At 39.3% G+C, this 18,663-nt stretch overlaps 1 protein-coding gene across 1 annotated transcript in view; it reads right to left on the bottom strand.

The window, feature by feature from the left end:
• ASIC5 (acid sensing ion channel subunit family member 5) overlaps window positions 1-18,374 on the bottom strand; it is a 35,635-nt gene extending 17,261 nt beyond the window's left edge. The window contains 6 exon segments of the mRNA XM_047857581.1: window positions 2,432-2,498; window positions 2,500-2,555; window positions 3,986-4,226; window positions 15,288-15,525; window positions 15,528-15,593; window positions 18,335-18,374. Coding sequence (XP_047713537.1) covers window positions 2,432-2,498; window positions 2,500-2,555; window positions 3,986-4,226; window positions 15,288-15,525; window positions 15,528-15,593; window positions 18,335-18,374 — 708 coding nt within the window.
• Window positions 18,375-18,663: the final 289 nt, after the last annotated feature.

Here is an 18,663-nt window from a genome sequence, read left to right as displayed (position 1 = left end):
TCTTTGCAATTAAAATCTTTGGCCTTCTTTAAAATTGAAATTCATTTCCTCCTAAGAGTGAAGACTTACACTATTTCTTTAACATCATGCTCTTCTATAAATCCTATGCCAGATGAAAAAAACGAAGAAACTTCTGGTGATTTTGTTATTAAAGATCTTCCTTGACGTACAATGAGATTGCATCCTGATAAAGCTATTGTAAGGTGAAAATACCATAAATCAAAAATGGATTTAATACTCCTAACTTACTGAGCATCATAGTTTAGCCTCGCCTACCTTAAACATGCTTAGAGCACTCACTTTAGTCCACAGCTGGGCAAAATAATCTAACTCAAAGCTCTTTTTAATAATAAAATGTTGACGGGGCGCCTGGGTGGCGCAGTCGGTTAAGCGTCCGACTTCAACCAGGTCACGATCTCACGGTCCGTGAGTTCGAGCCCTGCGTCCGGCTCTGGGCTGATGGCTCAGAGCTTGGAGCCTGTTTCCAATTCTGTGTCTCCCTCTCTCTCTGCCCCTCCCCCGTTCATGCTCTGTCTCTCCCTGTCCCAAAAATAAATATTTGAAAAAAAAATTAAAAATAATAAAATGTTGAGTATCTCATGTAGTTGACAGAATATGGAACTGAACATGAGAAACAGATGGTTGTATGGGTGCAGAATGGTTGTAAGCATATCAGTTATTTATGCTGGTGATTGCGTAGCTGTCTGGGAGCTACTGCCACCCAGCATCACGAGACGCTGTCACACCACATATCATTCGCCCAAGAACAGGTCCAAATTCAAACTTCGAAGTGTGACTTTGACTGAATGTGTATCACTTTGCACCATTGTAAAGCTGAAAAATTGCAAGTGGAGACATTGTGAAGTCAGAGACTGTCTGTAGTTGTAATTTCAGGTTATAAGGAGAAAGAATGGTCTTGGGGATACGATGATTTTTCCTGTGAATAGGTCGATTGTATATGTAATTACATTTAATGAACGTGCTTAATATTCCATTTGTAACTCAGGACCCTATTTCTCCTGGGTCTGTTAGGACTCTAAGAAATACTCGGTTGGCTGGTCTGGACAAGTATTTAAGAGCCATTCACTTATGGAATATTGCATTACATCTGCAGACTTCAATTGCATCCTAAAAATATTTGGGAAATTCTAGCTTGTATAATCCACAATGTAACATTGGAACTGACCATATGGCCAGTATTGAAATCACCTAGAAATATTTTTTTAAATTTTTTTATTGTTTATTATTTTTGAAAGAGAGAGACAGAGAGCAAGCAGGGAAGGGGCAGAGAGAGAGGGAGACACAAAACCAGAAGCAGGCTCCAGGCTCTGAGCTGTCAGCACAGAGCCCAACACGGGGCTCAAACTCACAGACCGCGAGATCATGACCTGAGCGGTAGTCAGCCGCCCAACAGACTGAACCACCCACGCTCCCCTGAAATCACCTGGAAATATTAATCAAATATATGTACAAGCATATACAGTATATGATCAAATATATATACATGCATTATACTGTGCAGTACTGTGTTGAGCAAAAAGTATCTTGAATGAGATACAAGAGGAAGTTATGAAATATACCTTAAGAAAAATTCTTTGAAAGTAACCAATGGCCCCACTCACTTGGATTGGAAGATAGGATAATTCAATGGGATTTGGGGAAACTAGATGTATTTCTCAACTTTGCCATTAATTGTGTGATTTCGGATACTTAATTTATCAGCATTTCAGAATCCTCATTTATAAAACCACTATAATGAAGTAGATTATCTCTAAATGTGTAATACTAGAAACAGCTGTGTAAGATAAAGCTTAAGAATTAACCTTGGGTGGGAGCTACACCAGGTATGCTTGAAGCTGACGTCTGTTGAATTTCTTAGGTGTCTGGACATCTGCCTCTCAAGCTTAAACACTTAGACTTCTTGGATCAATTACCAATTTACAGAAGCTACGCTTAGGCAAAATCAATTTATACAAAATTCTTTCCATAGCAAGTATTTTTAAAATAATCCTTCAGACTATAGGTTCCGTGGTTTGTTAAATACGTGTGGCATGGGTTCTTTCCAAAACATATTGCCTTCTTTACATAAAAATCTTTCTAAAAATATTCTTAAAATACATAAAGTCATCTTAAATTAACTACACACATTGTGATTTAGAAACCTCTGGTTTCCTTATTTTGTGGCATAAATGTTTCTGGAGTCACAAAACTGACAGTAGTATAGCTAAAAATGTCCAGGTTAGCCTCTAAATTATGAATTTTTAATATTAGAGATCAATATTTGCATACATGGGACTCCAGTCTACATAATCAAAAATGGAAATAATATACAATTCATGGGCACAATATGACGGGGCAAAATGTTTTGATCAAGTCTTTTGATCATTCTTTTTTGTCTTGAGCCCTGGCTAGGTTTAGGAAAATTCAGTACCTGATTCAAATTGAAGAGCAAGCTTAATCCTCTTCCAGAGACACTCACTTTGTTCCTTGCTGATATTTTCGCCATAATTAAAAGTAAAACAGTTTCCATATTCAGTGAAGACATGTGCAAAGTCCTCCAATATGAAAATGAACCAAATAGGGGCGCCTGGGTGGCTCAGTCGGTTAAGTGTCCGACTTAGGCTCAGGGCATGATATCACGATCCGTGAATTCGAGCCCCGCATCAGGCTCTGTGCTGACAGCTCAGAGCTTGGGGCCCGTTTCAGATTCTGTGTCTCCTTCTCTTTCTGCCCCTCCCCTGTTCATGCTCTGTCTCTCTGTCTCAAAAATAAATAAGCTTAAAAAAAATAAAAAAAAAAAAAATGAACCAAAGAAAATACAATCAGCTGGGTAGTTTGGTCACTTTTGAAGTTTAAATTGCTCAAACTTTTTTTTTTTTAAATCAGATGTCTAAATGAGAATGCATAAAGATCAGAAAGAATAGATAATGTGGTGACTCTGGTTTGTGCTCAATAATGGTTTTTATTTTTTTGTATGTGATTATATAGGTGGGACATTTTAATATGTAAATAAGCAAGAAGAACTAATCAGTCTTCCATGGAATTATTAAGAGGATACTGGAGTATTAATCTATGATAATGAGAGGCTAGAGTTGCCAGGAGTCATCATGGCTCTGGGAGGGAGAACTCACACGGGAAAAAGCCAACGTGAGTCATGAGACAGAGAGAGAGGACCTAATACATGTTTACTATAAAATTTCTTGGTGACAAGTTTAAATATGTTGGTTGGTAAATAACAAGCAACAGAGAAGAACTTCTTCTCTAAATTAAGAGTACAGCAGGGCTTTATCTCTGTCAGATGTCTGTCAGGCATTTTTTTTTTCCTGTTTTCTGTGTGCTAAAGAAGGCTACCAAAAGGATACAGAATTGTGTCCCCAAATCATGAATTTATGAAATTAACTTGGAATCACCTGACAACACATGCTACAGAATTGCTGATACAAGAAACAGGATGCCAAATTGCCTTTGCTAATAGTTTTCGGGTATATCTGAAACTTTATCTTAAGTGTAGATTAATCCTATAAAGGATAAAAACAGGATGTTATGAGTGATCAGAGAAATATACATAATTTTCACAGTCAAATGCTGGTGCCTACTCATTTTCTATAGCCCCCAAGCCAAAAAAACTAAATGTTGGCTCCTTAATGATAATAAAAATGCTACCTTGGAGTAAGTTACTGAAGAATGGGAAAAATTAAAATATCCCCTGGGGTGAAAATTGTTTTTGTTTTGGAAAGATTATCCTTCAATAAAGGTAATCGAAGATTTCTGTTTTCTACCTTTTCTTATCTAAACTACTTAAGAAAAGAAATACGTCTCGTGTGTATTCCACGCCCCTGATGTCATAATGCTCAACTAACTAAACACAATCTTTGAGCAAGTTTCAATTGATTCCCCACGAAAGTAAACTTTATCTCAGTGTGAAGCAGTACTGTGCTATAGTTTTATTATATTGATGACATTGGAAGAAATATCAAACCATTACCTGTGGGCCACATGGCTTTCCAAAAAAGTCACATTCCAACAAAGTGCTATTGTTGAGATAAAGACCTTTTTTTTTTTTTAAAAACTCTGTAATGCCGAAGTTTTGATAACTTGCAAAAAAATCAATAGCATCTTTAAAGCCAGTATAATTGGACCTGATTTCCTGAGGATAGAGGACGTTGGATACAATATTCCATAAGAGAAAAATAATACTAAATTTGGCTGCAGCATCTGTTTGGAACCTATTAGTAGAAATAAAGGCAATATTTATAAGAGCAAAAACTTTCTATTATCTAGAAGACACATTATCTAGGAGCCAAACATCTGGCCCCTATCAACTTCTCAGGCATATCTGCTACGCTGTCCTTCATTCATAACACATTCAAGCAAAATTGAATCCCTAAGAAGTCTTTGTCACATCCTGCAATTTACCTTGTATTTGTACATACAGTTTCATTTACCTAGAATACTTCTCAGACATTGATCTGGATACGTCCTAACGGATCTTCGAGATGCAACATGAAGAGAATAGGAACACGAGGTCACTAAGAATATAGACTTAGGGGCAAGATTTCCTGAGTTCAAATCCCAGCTCTGTCATTGTTGTAGCTTTGTACTGTGCCCATGTGGTTATGTTGGAACTATTTTCCAACATCTTCTTCCTTGGATTTATCTGGTTACAATCTGAGGTCATTGTAGGGTCGGAGCTTTGGTCTGGTACACACATTGTTGTAGATCTCCTGACTCAACTTGTTGGTGTGGGACAGCAGCCAGGAGCTCCCTGGCCTCCTTAAGCTTCTTCAGATCTTGGGTCAAGAAAGAGTACAACCTGGAGAAGGTGCCAGCTTGTCCTGTAGGTCTCCTACACTACCAAGATCAGGGCTTGTGAAAAAGAGAGACACGCATTTCTAGTCTGTGTTTGTTTCCTTCACTTCAGATCTATTTTCCTTTCTGACTGCTGATGTTGCTGACTTCAAGCCCAGCACCAGAAACAGAGGCAAGAGACTTACAAAGACTGCTTAACCAGCCCCTACGTGCAGTGGACTTAATCCCCAGAATAAATCCCTTATTCTGTGTCACTCACAGGGCTTCTTTTTCTCTAATTGAGCCCTGATTGTTACAGCCACTTAATGGGATGACTTAGCCAATTTCTTCCTCTCACTGTGACTCAGTTTCTTCACTTGTAAAATTGGTGTATGTTAAAAAAAAAAAAAAAAACCTGTCTCAAAATGCTATTTTGATGATTAAGTTATTTTTCCTAAAAAATTTAGAAGAGTGCGGAGCAGAACGGAGTCGCCAGAGCCAAACGCAGACGAGAGGCCCACGGAAGAGGGTAGGAAGGGCGGCGAGGCGGTGCGCGCTCCACGGACTGGCGGGAGGGAGCCGGGGCGGAGGGGCGGCTCGCCGGCCAAGCAGAGCCCCCGAGTCTGACTTGCAAAAGCGGAGGGGCCTGACGGACTGTGTTCCCACAACAAGCGCGACTTAGCGTCTGGGAGGTCATAAGTTAACAGCTCTGCTCGGAAAGCGGGAAGGCTGGAGGACAAAGGGAGGGAGAGCTGCTGAGCCCCCTGACAACAGAGCTCAGTTTGGTGGGGAACAAAGGCGCTCGCCAGCGCCATCTCCCCCGCCCATCCCCCAGCCGAAATCCCAAAGGGAACCGGTTCCTAGCAGGGAACTTGCTCGCTCGGCGCAAACACCCAACTCTGCGCTTCTGCGGAGCCAAACCTCCGGCAGCGGATCTGACTCCCTCCCGCTGCCACAGGGCCCCTCCTGAAGTGGATCACCTAAGGAGAAGCGATCTAAGCCTGCCCCTCCTGCCCCCGTACACCTTGCCTACCCACCCCAGCTAATACGCCAGATCCCCAGCATCACAAGCCTGGCAGGGTGCAAGTAGCCCAGACGAGCCACACCACCCCACAGTGAATCCTGCCCCTAGGAGAAGGGAAGAGAAGGCACACACCAGTCTGACTGTGGCCCCAGCGGTGGGCTGGGAGCAGACATCAGGTCGGACTGCGGCCCCGCCCACCAACTCCAGTTACCACCAGAGCACAGGGGAAGTGCCCTGCAGGTCCTCACCACGCCAGGGACTATCCAAAATGACCAAGCGGAAGAATTCGCCTCAGAAGAATCTCCAGGAAATAACAACAGCTAATGAACTGATCAAAAAGGATTTAAATAATATAACAGAAAGTGAATTTAGAATAATAGTCATAAAATTAATCGCTGGGCTTGAAAATAGTATACAGGACAGCAGAGAATCTCTTGCTACAGAGATCAAGGGACTAAGGAACAGTCACGAGGAGCTGAAAAACGCTTTAAACGAAATGCATAACAAAATGGAAACCACCACAGCTCGGCTTGAAGAGGCAGAGGAGAGAATAGGTGAACTAGAAGATAAAGTTATGGAAAAAGAGGAAGCTGAGAAAAAGAGAGATAAAAAAATCCAGGAGTATGAGGGGAAAATTAGAGAACTAAGTGATACACTGAAAAGAAATAATATACGCATAATTGGTATCCCAGAGGAGGAAGAGAGAGGGAAAGGTGCTGAAGGGGTACTTGAAGAAATAATAGCTGAGAACTTCCCTGAACTGGGGAAGGAAAAAGGCATTGAAATCCAAGAGGCACAGAGAACTCCCTTCAGACATAACTTGAATCGATCTTCTGCACGACATATCATAGTGAAACTGGCAAAATACAAGGATAAAGAGAAAATTCTGAAAGCAGCAAGGGGTAAACGTGCCCTTACATATAAAGGGAGACCTATAAGACTCGTGACTGATCTCTCTTTTGAAACTTGGCAGGCCAGAAAGAATTGGCAAGAGATTTTCAGGGTGCTAGACAGAAAAAATATGCAGCCAAGAATCCTTTATCCAGCAAGTCTGTCATTTAGAATAGAAGGAGAGATAAAGGTCTTCCCAAACAAACAAAAACTGAAGGAATTTGTCACCACTAAACCAGCCCTACAAGAGATCCTAAGGGGGACCCTGTGAGACAAAGTCCCAGAGACATCACTACAAGCATAAAACATACAGACATCACAATGACTCTAAACCCGTATCTTTCTATAATAACACTGAATGTAAATGGATTAAATGCGCCAACCAAAAGACATAGGGTATCAGAATGGATAAAAAAACAAGACCCATCTATTTGCTGTCTACAAGAGACTCATTTTAGACCGGAGGACACCTTTAGATTGAGAGTGAGGGGATGGAGAACTATTTATCATGCGACTGGAAGCCAAAAGAAAGCTGGAGTAGCCATACTTATATCAGACAAACTAGACTTTAAATTAAAGGCTGTAACAAGAGATGAAGAAGGACATTATATAATAGTTACAGGGTCTATCCATCAGGAAGAGCTAACAATTATAAATGTCTATGCGCCGAATACCGGAGCCCCCAAATATATAAAACAATTACTCATAAACATAAGCAACCTTATTGATAAGAATGTGGTAATTGCAGGGGACTTTAACACCCCACTTACAGAAATGGATAGATCATCTAGACACACGGTCAATAAAGAAACAAGGGCCCTGAATCAGACATTGGATCAGATGGACTTGACAGATATATTTAGAACTCTGCATCCCAAAGCGACAGAATATACTTTCTTCTCGAGTGCACATGGAACATTCTCCAAGATAGATCATATACTGGGTCACAAAACAGCCCTTCATAAGTTTACAAGAATTGAAATTATACCATGCTTACTTTCAGACCACAATGCTATGAAGCTTGAAATCAACCACAGAAAAAAGTCTGGAAAACCTCCAAAAGCATGGAGGTTAAAGAACACCCTACTAACGAATGAGTGGGTCAACCAGACAATTAGAGAAGAAATTAAAAAATATATGGAAACAAACGAAAATGAAAATACAACAATCCAAACGCTTTGGGACGCAGCAAAGGCAGTCCTGAGAGGAAAATACATTGCCATCCAGGCCTATCTCAAGAAACAAGAAAAAGCCCAAATACAAAATCTAACAGCACACCTAAAGGAACTAGAAGCAGAACAGCAAAGGCAGCCTAAACCCAGCAGAAGAAGAGAAATAATAAAGATCAGAGCAGAAATAAACAATATAGAATCTAAAAAAACTGTAGAGCAGATCAACGAAACCAAGAGTTGGTTTTTGAAAAAATAAACAAAATTGACAAACCTCTAGCCAGGCTTCTCAAAAAGAAAAGGGAGATGACCCAAATAGATAAAATCATGAATGAAAATGGAATTATTACAACCAATCCCTCAGAGATACAAACAATTATCAGGGAATACTATGAAAAATTATATGCCAAAAAACTGGACAACCTGGAAGAAATGGACAAATTCCTAAACACCCACACACTTCCAAAACTCAATCAGGAGGAAATAGAAAGCTTGAACAGACCCATAACCAGCGAAGAAATTGAATCGGTTATCAAAAATCTCCCAACAAATAAGAGTCCAGGACCAGATGGCTTCCCAGGGGAGTTCTACCAGACGTTTAAAGCAGAGATAATACCTAGCCTTCTCAAGCTATTCCAAGAAATAGAAAGGGAAGGAAAACTCCCAGACTCATTCTATGAAGCCAGTATTACTTTGATTCCTAAACCAGACAGAGACCCAGTAAAAAAAGAGAACTTCAGGCCAATATCCCTGATGAATATGGATGCAAAAATTCTCAATAAGATACTAGCAAATCGAATTCAACGGCATATAAAAAGAATTATTCACCATGATCAAGTGGGATTCATTCCTGGGATGCAGGGCTGGTTCAACATTCGCAAATCAATCAATGTGATACATCACATTAACAAAAAAAAAAGAGAAGAACCATATGATCCTGTCAATCGATGCAGAAAAGGCCTTCGACAAAATCCAGCACCCTTTCTTAATAAAAACCCTTGAGAAAGTCGGGATAGAAGGAACATACTTAAAGATCATAAAAGCCATTTATGAAAAGCCCACAGCTAACATCATCCTCAACGGGGAAAAACTGAGAGCTTTTTCCCTGAGATCAGGAACACGACAAGGATGCCCACTCTCACTGCTGCTGTTTAACATAGTGCTGGAAGTTCTAGCATCAGCAATCAGACAACAAAAGGAAATCAAAGGCATCAAAATTGGCAAAGATGAAGTCAAGCTTTCGCTTTTTGCAGATGACATGATATTATACATGGAAAATCCGATAGACTCCACCAAAAGTCTGCTAGAACTGATACAGGAATTCAGCAAAGTTGCAGGATACAAAATCAATGTACAGAAATCAGTTGCATTCTTATACACTAACAATGAAGCAACAGAAAGACAAATAAAGAAACTGATCCCATTCACAATTGCACCAAGAAGCATAAAATACCTAGGAATAAATCTAACCAAAGATGTAAAGGATCTGTATGCTGAAAACTATAGAAAGCTTATGAAGGTAATTGAAGAAGATTTAAAGAAATGGAAAGACATTCCCTGCTCATGGATTGGAAGAATAAATATTGTCAAAATGTCAATACTACCCAAAGCTATCTACACATTCAATGCAATCCCAATCATGCTGAAGGTTGAAACTAGACCACTTTCTCACACCATTCACAAAAATAAACTCAAAATGGATAAAGGACCTAAATGTGAGACAGGAAACCATCAAAACCTTAGAGGAGAAAGCAGGAAAAGACCTCTCTGACCTCAGCCGTAGCAATCTCTTACTCGACACATCCCCAAAGGCAAGGGAATTAAAAGCAAAAGTGAATTACTGGGACCTTATGAAGATAAAAAGCTTCTGCACAGCCAAGGAAACAACCAACAAAACTAAAAGGCAACCAACGGAATGGGAAAAGATATTCGCAAATGACATATCGGACAAAGGGCTAGTATCCAAAATCTATAAAGAGCTCACCAAACTCCACACCCGAAAAACAAATAACCCAGTGAAGAAATGGGCAGAAAACATGAATAGACACTTCTCTAAAGAAGACATCCGGATGGCCAACAGGCACATGAAAAGATGTTCAGCGTCGCTCCTTATCAGGGAAATACAAATCAAAACCACACTCAGGTATCACCTCACGCCAGTCAGAGTGGCCAAAATGAACAAATCCGGAGACTATAGATGCTGGAGAGGATGTGGAGAAACGGGAACCCTCTTGCACTGTTGGTGGGAATGCAAATTGGTGCAGCCGCTCTGGAAAGCAGTGTGGAGGTTCCTCAGAAAATTAAAAATAGACCTACCCTATGACCCAGCAATAGCACTGCTAGGAATTTATCCAAGGGATACAGGAGTACTGATGCACAGGGCCACTTGTACCCCAATGTTCATAGCAGCACTCTCAACAATAGCCAAATTATGGAAAGAGCCTAAATGTCCATCAACTGATGAATGGATAAAGAAATTGTGGTTTATATACACAATGGAATATTACGTGGCAATGAGAAAAAATGAAATATGGCCTTTTGTAGCAACGTGGATGGAACTGGAGAGTGTGATGCTAAGTGAAATAAGCCATACAGAGAAAGACAGATACCATATGTTTTCACTCTTATGTGGATCCTGAGAAACTTAACAGGAACCCATGGGGGAGGGGAAGGAAAAAAAAAAAAAAGAGGTTAGAATGGGAGAGAGCCAAAGCATAAGAGACTGTTAAAAACTGAGAACAAACTGAGGGTTGATGGGGGGTGGGAGGGAGGAGAGGGTGGGTGATGGGTATTGAGGAGGGCACCTTTTGGGATGAGCACTGGGTGTTGTATGGAAACCAATTTTTCAATAAATTTCATAAAGCACAAAAAAAAATTTAGAAGAGTGCGTAGAATATAGTGAGAGGTAGGTAAATATGCATTAAATAAATGAATGCCTCATTTATGGTCAAAGTACTTTCCTGGCAACTAAAGCAGAAGTTATCTATTTGCCCTAACTACAATAAGGATTTTGTAACTCCCTTATTCTGCTGAGCAACTTTGGCCCTGCCTTATGTATGGTTGTTTAAATGTATACTCTATATTCTTTTCAAAATGTGATTGGTATTTCATACTTTGGATATTATAAATCTTGAAACTGAGCAAACATGTTCCATTCAAATTTACTGCTAGAAAGCATAGAATAAAATGTGTATCCACCCTTGGTAAGTAAGTACACAGAGCTATGTGGTGCATGGTTTGTGTGTATGTAACCACACTCTTGGACTTCCTTTATGTCCCAGATTTTATATTATATTTTATCTTCACTTTCAATTATATTTTATATCCTTTTGCTTTCTCATATAAGCCACGTGAAACCCTTTCTCGGTCAGCGTAGAACACATACAAAACCAAACATAGAAAATAGAAAACAAACCCAAGCCAATATACATCCTTTCAGAGATGAGAAACTGCTTTAATGGCCAGGTCCTAAGATAGTGTCTTACTTACCCAGCTTTGACCCTTGCAGAGCCTGTCTTAAATCCACCAGCCCAGGTTCTAGAATCCTATACATAGCCTGCTATGACTTCCTCTTCTCTTAAAAACACAGCTAACTCATGGTGGTATTCTACTAAGTGTATCAGAGCCAACAACCTTGCTTTTCTTGGTCAAAAGTGTTTGTAGTGATCTTTGAGGAGTTAGCCATCTACATTTGCAGAGGATTTGGGGGAGAGTCATGGTGTTAGCCCTAACTGAGGGATGGACCTTCCACTTCCTTCAGCCTTCTGTCTCTCTGAATGATGACAGCATACCAGGGATCAGCTCCAAAGCCCTGCGATTTTGGGTCAAGAATCATTACTACTTCATATAATGTTCACCGGATTCTTTTCAAAAGGATTGTGCAGAGAAGTGAAGGAATTACCACACGTGTAGGAGGTATGAATACAATAGATAAAATGAGTACAAGGGAAGGCGTTTTAGAATAATCTTTTAAAATGTTTTGTATTACATAATAATAGTTGAGACCATGAGGGTGATTTAAGCAGATGAACTAAACTTAATGAATACAGTCTAACAATATTTGGAACAAAGGAAGTAAAAAAAAAAAACTGTGAGACATATTGTTCAGCATAAAACCGAAGGGCCTTGCCGAGTTTATTTTCAACTTTAATTCAAATTTTAAAACCTTCCTGTGTCTCATCTTTCAGAAACCTTGCTTAGTTTGAGAGTGCTCACTCTTTTATTTAACATACACTGGTAAGAGGCTAGCAAAAGAAAACATAATAAAAATACACTGATTTGTTTAAACAAGTTAATAAGTGATAGCCAGTCAACGAATCTGTCATTCTTGTGTGCATTAATGCCCTCTCACTACACATCCCCAGGTTATGTAACCCAAATGTATATGCTTCATCTGATGTCCAAGTTGATGCCTGACTCAGCCCTTCACTTAGTCCCACCAAAACAGATTTAAGTCCACCATGCATTAACAAGAAATGAGTCTTTTCCAGATCGTTTTATGGAAAGGAAAAAGGGGGAAGAATGTCTGCTGGTTGGATCTCCTAGGAGCCAATTTTAATATCTTATCAGATCTCTCACTAACATAAAATCTTTGACACGTGTTCATTTTATATTTGTATGAGTCATGCTTTCATCTTTTATTTAAAATCTCTTAACATGTCTTTGTTTTTTAAGCGTTTATTTATTTTTGAGAGGCAGAGAGAAAGCATGAGTGAGGGAGGGGCAGAAAGAGAGGGAGGCACAGAATCCAAAGCAGGCTCCAGGCTCCAGGCTCCGAGCTGTCGCCCCCGACGCGGGGCTCAGACTCACAAACTGCAAGATCATGACCTGAGCCAAAGTCGGTCACTTAACCAACTGAGCCACCCAGGCACTCCATATTATATTCTAATTATTGTAATAGATACAATGATTTTCTCTTTTTTGCTACTAATTTTTAAAAAATTTTATGTGGTAGGAACCCTTAATATGAGATTTTTCTCTTAACAAATTCGAGTATACAATATTGTGTTGTTGATTATAGGTACAATGTGGTACAACAGATCTCTAAAACTTATTTATCTTGTATAACTGAAACTTGATGCATATATTTTTTAATGTTTTTATTTATATTTGAGACAGAGAGAGACAGAGCATGAGCATGGGAGGGGCAGAGAGAGAGGGAGACACAGAATCTGAAGCAGGGTCCAGGCTCCGAGCTGTCAGCACAGAGCCCAATGCAGGACTCCAACTCACGGACTGTGAGATCATGACCTGAGCTGAAGTCGGACGCTTAACCTACTGAGCCACCCAGGGGCCCCTGAAGCTTTGTGCATATTGATTGCTAACTCCCCAATTCCACTTCCTGTCCCCTCAGTCCTTAGCAGCCACCATTCCACTCTTTGATTCAATGAATTGGACTATTTGAGAGACATGGTATAAGTGGATTCATGTAGTACTTGCCTTTCTGTGACCGGCTTATTTCGTTTAGCATAGTGTCCTCAAGGTTTATATTGTAAGGCTTCATATTGCAGAATCTCCTTCTTTTTTAAGGCTGGATAATATTTCAGTGTATGCACATATCACATTTTCTTTATCCATTTTTCTATCAATGGGCATTTAGATTGTTTCAGATCATAGGTATTATGAATACTGTTGCAATCAGTATGGGAGTGTCAGTATCTCTTTGAGATCTGTTTTAAATTCTTTTGGATACATACTTAGAAGAGAAACTGCCAGGTCATATGGTAAATCTATTTTTAATTTTTTGAGAAGCCTCTAGACTGTTTTCCTAGCCAATGTTCCCTTATGCATTCCCACCAACAGCGTACAAACATTCCAATCTATTCAGATCCTCACCAACACTAGCTGTCTTTGTTTTTTGTTTGTTTTTGTTTTTTGATAATAGACATCCTGACAGGTGTGAGGTGTATCTAATTGTGTTTATTTGCATTTCTCTGATGGTTAATGATGTTGACCATTTTTTTTTCCATATAACTATTCTCCATTCATATGTCTTCCTTGAAGAAATGTCTACTCAAATCCTTAGTACATTTTTTAACTGGGTTATTAAGTTTTGTGGGGTTTTTTGGGGGGGGGAATTGTTTATATTTTGGAGATTTACCTCTCAATGGTTACTTTTTAAAAAAAAATAATTTTTTACCAGTTATGGTTATTTCTCTGAAGAGAGGATCTGTGAAATTCCTCACACTGCCATTGTCAAAATAGTATATACATTTTATTTTAAGAACAGATATCTTCAATCAGCCTTTGCTTATGTTAGAACACAGACCATTTAACATAGTACGAGGCAATAGTATTAAAAATCTCTGGGGGATGGGGTTGATTTGCTTTTACTCTTTGGGACTTTGGTGCACACCTTGACACATATCTAACAGTCACACAAGTGTGCTATAATATCTAATATATATTGAACACTTGTCCAAGGAAAACCCCAGGAATGAGAGAAAATGGTGTATGTGTCATCTCATCTGATGCAACAGGAAATGGGTAGACAACGCCATATCATTTTACACATACAGAAGTTGAAGCTAAGATTAAGTGACTTGTCCATGATCAAGTAGTGGATCAGTGGGGGATCATAAGGAAATCGCCCTCCCCGTCTCTAGGGTAAATCCAGCATGTGCTCTTCCAGGCCATCCATTGGCAATTACAGGGCTTTTCTGGACGGCGTCATGGGGCACAGCCACCCTCCTACAGGAGACCTGATACAGTCATTGAATTGTAGTTTTCTGGAGGGAATTGTAGCTAAGGACTCAAGAATAGCAGAGTATTAAGCCAAGTGTAAAGCTCTTCGAGCTTCGGGCCCCGTGTGATGGCACAGGTCACGCATCCATGACGCTGGCCCTGCCTTGGTTACCTTAAAGGTCTTGTTATGTACACATCAGAACATTTCCTGTCTCCATACTACCTTCGCACAGTGGCTCCCTCTTCAGGTTCTTCTTCACCTCCATCTAGGAACTGCCTGGGCATCCTTGATACTCAGACTTCCATGACACTCCAGACCGAGACTGTCCCCTGTCCCCTGTGCTTTCAGAGCCCCTGCACATACCTTTATGGTACTGCACAATTATCATACACACTGCATGGTGACTGTTTATGTTTCTCTCTTTCTTCCTAATCAACGAACTTTTTAAGTGCAAGGATCCAGACTTTTACTTTTATCTAACCGCAGGATTTGGTGTGATGCCGAGTAAATAACTGTGGAAAGAAAGAAGAAAGGAAAGAAAGAAAAATTAAAGAAGAAATCAAATAAGCTCCTTTGCCTTCCTAAATTTGGGTTTTTAGGTATAATTTAAGAACTTCAAAGGTTTTATATACATTAAATATCACATAGTAAAACCCAACTTATGTTATACAAGCAAGGTTACCCTAGCAAAGTGATAGAGGCCTATCACTACTAAAAGAGTAATTGTTACCTGTTTAAATGACAAAACGTCACAGCTGGGAACTCGATCTTTTCCACATACTGAACCTCGATGGACATCGTGGTGGACCATGTGAAGTAGCTGACCAAACGACTGTAGACCTGCCACACCACGAGTGACACTGAGCCCGGGACCACCACCAACCAGATCAGCTTGTGAATTTTGCTCTGGCTGCGAACAAGGTTGTGTACTCCTTGGAAAGAAGTGGAGATGGCAAAGTCATGGTCGACTTCTTCCGGTCATTGGCAGATGGCAGCGGTTTCTTTGAGAGGCATAGCTTTATCTTTTCCAAGAGTCCTTAAATTGAGCAAAATAATGAAACAAACACAAGTAATGAGTTAGAAAACCTTAATGCAATCTGCGAGAAACACAACCCAAAGAAAAGTTGGAACAGGTTACCCTTTTCAACTTTTTCAAAATCCATCTTGAGTTACATGGTTTCTTTAGAAACTAAGTAGACGTGTTGATTCCATGGGTCGAATTGAATGGGATGCTTACAACTCATAATCTTTAAAATAATTAGCTCTCGGTTTTGAAATACAATTCCCCCCCCCCCCCCCCCCCCATGAAACACAAAGTCTCTTAGATGTCTTGAGCAAAATCAGGCTGATTCTTCTGAAAGTTATAAGTGGGGTTAAAAAGCAATCTTTAATCTTTGACTTTTAATTGATCTTCAATTAATCATAGTCCTACAGTAACGCGTGTGTGGCTGAACGTAACCTCTGCAACGTCACAGGCGTCGAAACACAACTATTTTACTTCAGTTGGTTAATCTAATCAGAATGTTTAAAATCGTGTTATCAGTTAAGCAATCTATTTTCAACCTCTTTAGAAAGTGAGTTTTTTCAATACTGTCAGTAATAAATCAACTCGTGTTTATTTATATTGATTGATAAGGGCTGGTGAATGTGGCCCTAAATTTTTCCTGGCAATATATAACATATTCTGAATCTTATGTTGGAAACAAAAAAAAATTTGTTTTTATTTTTCTGTAGAAGACATTCAGAATTTCTTCGCTGAAGGAAGTCTGAAATACAGCTCAGAGGATGAGATGGCCTTTGACATGGAAATAGCATTCGCCTGGTCAGGCCTGGCCTCTTATAACCTGTGCTACTGTTCAGAAACTGTGCCAAGTTTCTTAACCTTTCTAGTAAGTGGTTCCTCTTCCATCAGATGGGAGAACAGTATTTGCCTCATGAGTTTGTTGTATTAAATAAGACAATACCTGGGGATAAATTGGCACATCACCTGAACCATGCATGAAAAGTACTCAATTAGTATTACCTATTTTTATTATTCTGCTAATTTTGTAGTGATGTGGCAAATGGCGAAATATTCGGGGATTTTTAAACATTGTCTAAAATTCTCATTTAAGAAATGAATTCTTAATGGCCTCACAAATGCTTATAATTAAGTGAATTGACTTAATGTTTTTTGCTTCAATTCAAGAAGTATCATTTGTTTCAACTGGTCAGCACTTGTTTCTAAAAGGTTTCAAGTGTGGCTTATCATTAAATCATTACTTAATACATCATAGGTCCCAATCAATTAGCTGAGCTTACATCATGATATATAAAAGGCACTTATAAACATTTTCTAAGGGACTCCATTTCATTTGTAAAGTCTTAGGACACAATTACAAATTATATTATGATTATTTTACAGACTAGACACTAAGCAGGAAATTATGTATTAATCTGAGTAGCCTAACTTTAGACAAAAACTTTACAATTGTCCCATGTATCGTTGCTTTTAATATTGAGTTAGGCAATGTATATATAAAGTAATTGGCCCAGTCCCAGGGAAAAATTAGAAATATAAGAAAAACTATTGTGGGGCACCTGGGTGACTCAGTTGGTTCAGCGTCCAACTTCGGCTCAGGTCATGATCTCACAGTTCGTGGGTTCAAGCCCCACCTTGGGCTGTGTGCTGACAGCTCAGAGCCTGGAGCCTGCTTCGGATTCTGTGTTTCCCTCTCTCTCTGCTCCTCCCCCACTCATTCTCTCTGTCTCTGTCTCTGTCTCTCTCACAAATAAACATTAAACAAAAAAAATTCTTTCTCTTTCTCCATCTGCACACCTCTCCCCACTTGTGATTTCTCTCTCTGCATCTGTCTCTAAAAAAAAAAAAGCTATTGTTATTTTTATTTCCTAGCAAAATAAATTAACAATGCTCTTTTGTGTGTATTACTTAGCCATCAGTTTACAAACACAAAGAATGAACTCTTACTGAAGGACAACTCAGTCTCTGGGCATCTGGCACCCTTCCTACTCCAGGGCCCAAAGCTGTTAGAAGGGGAAGAGTGATCTAGTAATTAGTAACTGGCCAACCAAAGTATTGCCAGTTGCAAGCATACCCTGAAAAATCAAAGTTTTCAGGTGTATCTGTCAACTTGTTTAACATAGACCCATTCCTTGACAATTACTGCGGTTTTACTGGAATATTCTTAATCATTTGCGAAGACTTTAAAAGAGTTTTGAAAATAATTATTATTGCTCATGAATAGTGAAGAAACAAGGTGAAATATTCCTATGAGGAAGGTTAAAATTGGTTTAATAAATGACACACCAGCGGAAAAGACAAAGCAAACGTCTTTCCTGACTGAAGTAAACCCTACAGAACTACGGCAAGTGGCCCTTGCATTGAATACTGATCTTTAGAGAAGCATTTTAAGGAACATCAAACAAGTTTTACTGTATTTAGAAACAAAACAAAACAAAACAAAACAAAACAAAACAAAACAAAACAAAACAAAATAAAAAACTTAGAGGCACATGATACATAGAAACAACAACAACAAAAACCCAAACAAGATAAAACCAAAAAATAGATCCTAGCATACCGTGATATTTCACAACGATTTTTGTTTGACTCCTTCATAGAAATTACTTCATTCCTACATAACAGAAACTCCATTACTTATATCCAAGTCATATTGGAAATCAAATTTCCCAAATGGAAAACATAATCTCCCTTTCCCTTGGCTAATTTCTAGCCTGTGGGAATGAAAATGGTAACTGGAGGAGTTCACTCCTTACCTTTCTCAGCATAGGCTTTTGGTTTTTCAATCTGCTTCATTCTCAATTTCAGCCTGTGGCGTCCTTGAGGTATATCCAATTTTCATTCATAACCGTGTTCATTTTGTGGCCTTTATATAAAATGCACCAATTGAGGTTGTAAAACGTGGGGGCAGTATAAATATTTGTGTTGCTATGTTTTGCCTCATAAAACACATAATCTGCAAACCCAAAATGCTGGCAGAACCAGCTATGAGTATTTATGGACTGACGAGAGGCCATCAGAGAGGGAAACAAAATACATAATTGGGAAATCTTTTTCTCTGAATGAAAGGGACAATCCCTGCAGA

The sequence above is a fragment of the Prionailurus viverrinus genome, chromosome B1, assembly GCF_022837055.1.
Source record: "Prionailurus viverrinus isolate Anna chromosome B1, UM_Priviv_1.0, whole genome shotgun sequence".
NCBI lineage: Eukaryota > Metazoa > Chordata > Mammalia > Carnivora > Felidae > Prionailurus > Prionailurus viverrinus.
Note: the sequence above shows the minus strand (reverse complement) of the source record. Positions and strands in the feature narration are given on the sequence as shown.